Here is a 4,689-nt window from a genome sequence, read left to right on the forward strand (position 1 = left end):
GACAGCCACTCCACCTGCCCGCGAGGCCGTGCCTCATAAGAAGGTATGGACAGGCAGGCACTTGCCGGAGGGACATGCCACCCTTCCCACCGCCCAGCCATCCATGTCCTTCCACCCACCAGGGTGGGCCTTCGCGGCAGGATGCATGCATACCCCCTTCCCCCCCCCCGCCCCCCCCATAACAGGTGGTGCGCATCGCACAAATCACTCACCACGCAGGTGCTGCTGTTGATCTCCTCGGTCCTGGTGATGTAGTTCTCCAGGGCATCCGGGTTTGCACAGTCGCAGTAAGGATCCGAGGACGACGCGTTGAAGAGGCAGTTGTGGTCCATCTGGGAAGCTCAGAGATTGGTTTCGTTTAGTGTGTGGAGTCAGGGGTCAATGTTGAGAATGGGGAGGCAGAGCCGCATGGCATCATGACAGGTGAACATCCGGCTGCGGCGCCCATGATGGTGTCGGCATCCAAGAAACGGAGTCAGACACCTTCCCTCCATCAAGGCCTGTGCACCTGGGCGCAGAGGGAGAGGTGCATGGGGCTCAGGCAGCAGGGGCAGCCGTTGACATTCTCCAGCAGCGTCCAGCTTGCCAGGCCGGGGCTGTAGGTGACTGTCAGGAAAGGGGGATTGGAGACGTGCTGCTGGAGGGGTGTGGGTATGGCATATCCACGCACCCTGGTTCATGAGGACTCACCGTGCAGGGAGGTGTCCAGGGTATGCAATGGATCCATAGCCTTTCCCCTCCACCTCCATACCCCTCACCGCATATCTTCGTGAGGCTGCCCTGGAGGAGGGTGAGAATGAGCGACACAAACCCCAGAAGGGTCAGCTCCAGGATCAGCTTCCGCAGCCCGGTCTTGAGACCAGGTCGGTTCTTTCGGTCCAGCAGTCTGTCAGCATAGTTGACCAGCTGTGGTTGGTTGGGGTTGGGGGAGCAGGGATGTGCCAGTGTGAGCGCATGATGTGGAAGGGGGGGAAAGCTCGGGGAGTCTGGCGGGATGCACAGTCTTGCTCATGCCCTGGCAGTCAAAAGCTCCATGCTGGGAAGACTCCTACCAACACGGGGCTGAGACCAAACACCAGGCGCACTCCCCGGAAACCCCCCCCTCTCTCCCTTTTCAAGTTCCACGCAAGTACATACCAATTCAAAAGAGACAGAGAGAACCAGGAAGAAGAGGTACACCAGGGCTATGGTGAACGTAGGGGTCTGTGCACGAGGGGTGAGGGAGTGTAAGGAGTGTTCCTTGGGGGCTAGGGGAGTGTGCGCAGGCCAGGGGGCAGCACACCACCAGGCCGTATGCTCAAGCACATACACGGACTGGGGTTTGCCGAGCAGCTCACCTACCTCCAACAGGCTGTCACTGAGGCCCTCGATGGTGTAGGCATTGCTGCCGCCCCCAGTCTGCGAGGTGGGATCGGGTGAGTGGGGAAAGGCGGTGTGCCTTTCCAACATGCCTGCCTCATGCTCGTAGGGGAGCGACCCACAGCTACCCTCCGGCAGGACGCAGGCAGAGCAAACGATAATGCTCTAGGGGCATGGTCAGCCGTGCAAGAAGACGAGTTCGCCCCAGCTCACCATGCTGAAGCCCTAGCGGGCGTCTACCGCGTCTCCTTCAGCTCGGCCTCATGCCAAGGGCGAGCCCAGGTGGCAAGCTCCTCGCGATCAGCTGCAGTCCTGAGATGGGGCATCATACCTCAGATCACTCATGTACTGCCGATGTCGCAGGTGTGAGCGGTGGCGACCGCGACGATGGCCCTCCCGGGATTCGCGCCTCGGACCTCAGCCGTGATCAGACCACCTGGTGCAGAATCCACCCCCATCCGTCTTCCCTGCCGCGCATGCACCGGCCATGCAACGGAGTGCCAGTGTCGACCTTCACAAATGATTACAGGGGCTGGTTGGTGGCCAGGCCAAGCCACTGCACAGTCCACAAAGCCTGGGAGCACAGCCTCCCACTCCACCACAGGGGGGCCAACCTGCAATGGCTGGCGCCCCCTCATGCCCGCACGCGCCCCCTCAGCGCGCTGTCCAGCCCCCGTCCACGGCCAGGCAGGCCCCCGTGATGGCCCCCGCGTCGTCGGTGCAGAGGTGGCGCACCATGGCGCCAATCTCCTCCGCGCGGACAAAGCGTTTGATGGGCTGGTCAACAAGCAGGACATCAGAGATGACCTTCTCCACGGGGATGCCCCGCGTTGCGGCCTGGTTGGCCAGCTGCTTCTCGATCAGCTCCGTCATGACGTACCCGGGGCAGACCGCGTTGACCGTGATGCCGGAGGTGGCCACCTCCAGGGCCAGGGTCTTGGTGAACCCCGCCACGCCGTGCTTGGCGGCGTTGTACGCGCTCTTGAAGGGGCTGGCCACCGTGGCGTGCATGGAGCCTGGGTGGGTGGTGGGTGGGTGGTGTGGATATTTTGTAATAAGGGAGGTGTCTGAGTCGGCGGGTTGGTGTAGTCTTCTAATGCAGGTGGGGGGCTGGACAGGGGAGCATCAGCCCACAAACACTTCACCCAAAACTGCCCTCCCCCCCCCCCCTCCCCCTACACACAAGAATACAACATCCAAGCTGCCCCACGCCGGCACATGATAGGACCATACCGGTGTTAACAATGCGGCCCCAGCCCTGCTCCAGCATGGCCGGCAGCGCAGCCTTGGAGGCGTGGAAGGGGGCGTTCATGACCACCTGGACGATGGCGTCCCACTTGTCCTCGGGAAAGTCCTGGACCGAGGACACAAACTGGATGCCGGCGTTGTTTACCAGGATGTCCAGCTTGCCGTGGCGGTCCTGCACCTGCCCGACCATGCGCCTGCAGGATGCCGCGACGGGGTAGGGCAGGGGCCGGTCAGACCAGGGGACCCAGTTCCGGGGCGCCGCGCGACCCACACCGGGCCACGCACCTGATCTCGGCCGCATCCATTAGGTTTGCCGTTTGGTAGGTGACCGAGTTCCCGGTCTCCTCTGCCAGCGCATCGGCCTTGGCCCTCAGCTCAGCTTCCGGGAGCAGGCCATGCATGATGGTCGTCGCCCCCGCGGCCGATAGCGTCTTGATGATGCCGTAGCCAATTCCGGTCGTGGACCCTGCACATTTCCAGAGGGATGAACATTGTTTCAGATTGTGGAGGGGAAGAGGTGTCAGGTACGGGGCGCGGTGATCAAGCGGTGCCAGCTCTCACCCGTAACGAGAGCGACCCTGCCCTTCAGCAGGGTGGCCAGGGACATGGCTGCACCTCACACTACAAAGGTTCTAAAAACTCTGAGCATTCGGTTGTGGCTCTGCTGGGTGGGTTGGGACTCGGTGCTAGCGTGAGGTGCTATTTCCATTGCAAATGCCGGGACCAATAATTTTGCTTTGCTGACGGTGTTGCAAGATGCAAGGTACCGCCGATTCTCCCCGCGGTACCCAAGATCCATCGTATTCGGTCGCTCCACCTTCCTGTAGCGCCGATCGGTTATTCGAACACCGACGCATGACGGTTAAGCAGCCATCGAGCGATATAATGACCCCCAGGCGTCCTTGATTATACAGGATGGAGAGCGCAAAGAAAGTTTCCGTACTCTACCGAGCCCCATAGCCAGCGCTGACAGGGGCGGTACGGATCGACGTGAAGCCGCATGGGCTGGCTCGTTCCCCCTCCAGAGCTCGAGTCCTGCCCTAGAAATGCATTAGAGGTGTGCATATTCCGCGGCGTAACAGTGCGCTGCCTCGCATCCCCGTTGCGCCTCCCCCCGGACCGCAGGTTCACCTGCCCCGCCACCGCCACCCCCTTCCCCGCAGCGCTTCGCACGAGCCTACATCGCCGACTTCAACTCACAGCCAGACCTCGCCCGCTGTGTGGGCTGCGATCCGGGTGACATCCGGGACGTCACTGCAAAACTCCTTTGCAAATATTTCGCGGATGGCAGACGGACTCCCCGGAGTCCACGGCTTCGCCTTCAGTTCACCCACGACTGCCTGTAGGTTCGGGTGGCCCCATCCTCCCCCCAAAGGCCGTGCATTACTTTCGCGACGCATAAATTCCCCTCCATCACCCCCACAGGTACCATTCCTGCTCCGATCCGGCCTGCGAGCTTTGCCGGCAGAGCCAGTACAGGCGGTGCAACCGGACCTTTGCCAGGAAGTATCTGTCGGGGGATGTGCTGAAGGCCACCTGCAACGCCAACATCAAGTGGGTTTGTGGGGGGATGGGCAGGACGGAGTGTGTCCTCGTCATGGTTTCACACTTGCCCCAGAGCCGAGGTCGACCTGCGAAGCAGGCGTGCGAGCATGGCATCTGGGGCTGCGAGATCAGCCCTTGAGATCCTCCCTGTGCCCCTCCCGACCAAACAGGGTCCAGGTCATTGATGAGGAGACCGAGCGTCCGGTGCACGATGTCAGCCTGCTGGCCGGGCTGGAGCTGCAGGTAAGGGGCCCCTGCCCAGGGAGTGTGCACCTTGGACCGCCCAAGCGGTACCAGCATGCCCCTCCCTGTCGCCCCACCCTGGCCTGCCTCCCCTTTGCTGCAGTTCTTCGTCCTGGATGGCAAGGTTGCTGAGCTGCAGGGCAGCCTTGAGTCCGGCACCGATCTGGAGCCCTACATGCTGCTCTTCAACCACCAGGTGCCTGTGTGCTGCTGCTGCACCTGCGCTGCACCAGTCAGGCTGCTTGGCCATGCAAAATCGTCGCCATCAACAGGGCGACACATGTTCCCCAAGCC

General features: G+C 62.0%; 3 protein-coding genes across 3 annotated transcripts in view; 1 reads left to right on the forward strand and 2 right to left on the reverse strand.

Annotated features, from left to right (window-relative positions):
* F751_3264 (MLO-like protein 11) overlaps positions 1-1,575 on the reverse strand; it is a gene marked incomplete at both ends in the record, with an annotated part of 5,727 nt that extends 4,152 nt beyond the window's left edge. Inside the window, 6 exons of the mRNA XM_011403934.1 lie at positions 213-332; positions 509-606; positions 759-906; positions 1,138-1,203; positions 1,342-1,398; positions 1,573-1,575. Coding sequence (XP_011402236.1) covers positions 213-332; positions 509-606; positions 759-906; positions 1,138-1,203; positions 1,342-1,398; positions 1,573-1,575 — 492 coding nt within the window. The remainder of the gene's footprint in view (positions 1-212; positions 333-508; positions 607-758; positions 907-1,137; positions 1,204-1,341; positions 1,399-1,572) is intronic.
* A 438-nt stretch (positions 1,576-2,013) lies between these two features.
* F751_3265 (D-beta-hydroxybutyrate dehydrogenase) lies at positions 2,014-3,214 on the reverse strand (the record flags this gene model as incomplete). Its single annotated transcript, XM_011403935.1, has 4 exons — positions 2,014-2,375; positions 2,593-2,801; positions 2,893-3,073; positions 3,169-3,214. 4 exons carry the CDS (start codon positions 3,212-3,214, stop codon positions 2,014-2,016), a joined length of 798 nt encoding a protein of 265 aa, XP_011402237.1.
* A 538-nt stretch (positions 3,215-3,752) lies between these two features.
* The window catches only part of F751_3266 (hypothetical protein), a gene marked incomplete at both ends in the record, with an annotated part of 6,296 nt that continues 5,359 nt past the window's right edge, over positions 3,753-4,689 (forward strand). The window contains 4 exons of the mRNA XM_011403936.1: positions 3,753-3,949; positions 4,033-4,161; positions 4,323-4,395; positions 4,499-4,591. Of these exons, the coding sequence (XP_011402238.1) occupies positions 3,753-3,949; positions 4,033-4,161; positions 4,323-4,395; positions 4,499-4,591 (492 nt within the window). The remainder of the gene's footprint in view (positions 3,950-4,032; positions 4,162-4,322; positions 4,396-4,498; positions 4,592-4,689) is intronic.

This window comes from Auxenochlorella protothecoides (genome assembly GCF_000733215.1).
Source record: "Auxenochlorella protothecoides strain 0710 unplaced genomic scaffold scaffold34, whole genome shotgun sequence".
NCBI lineage: Eukaryota > Viridiplantae > Chlorophyta > Trebouxiophyceae > Chlorellales > Chlorellaceae > Auxenochlorella > Auxenochlorella protothecoides.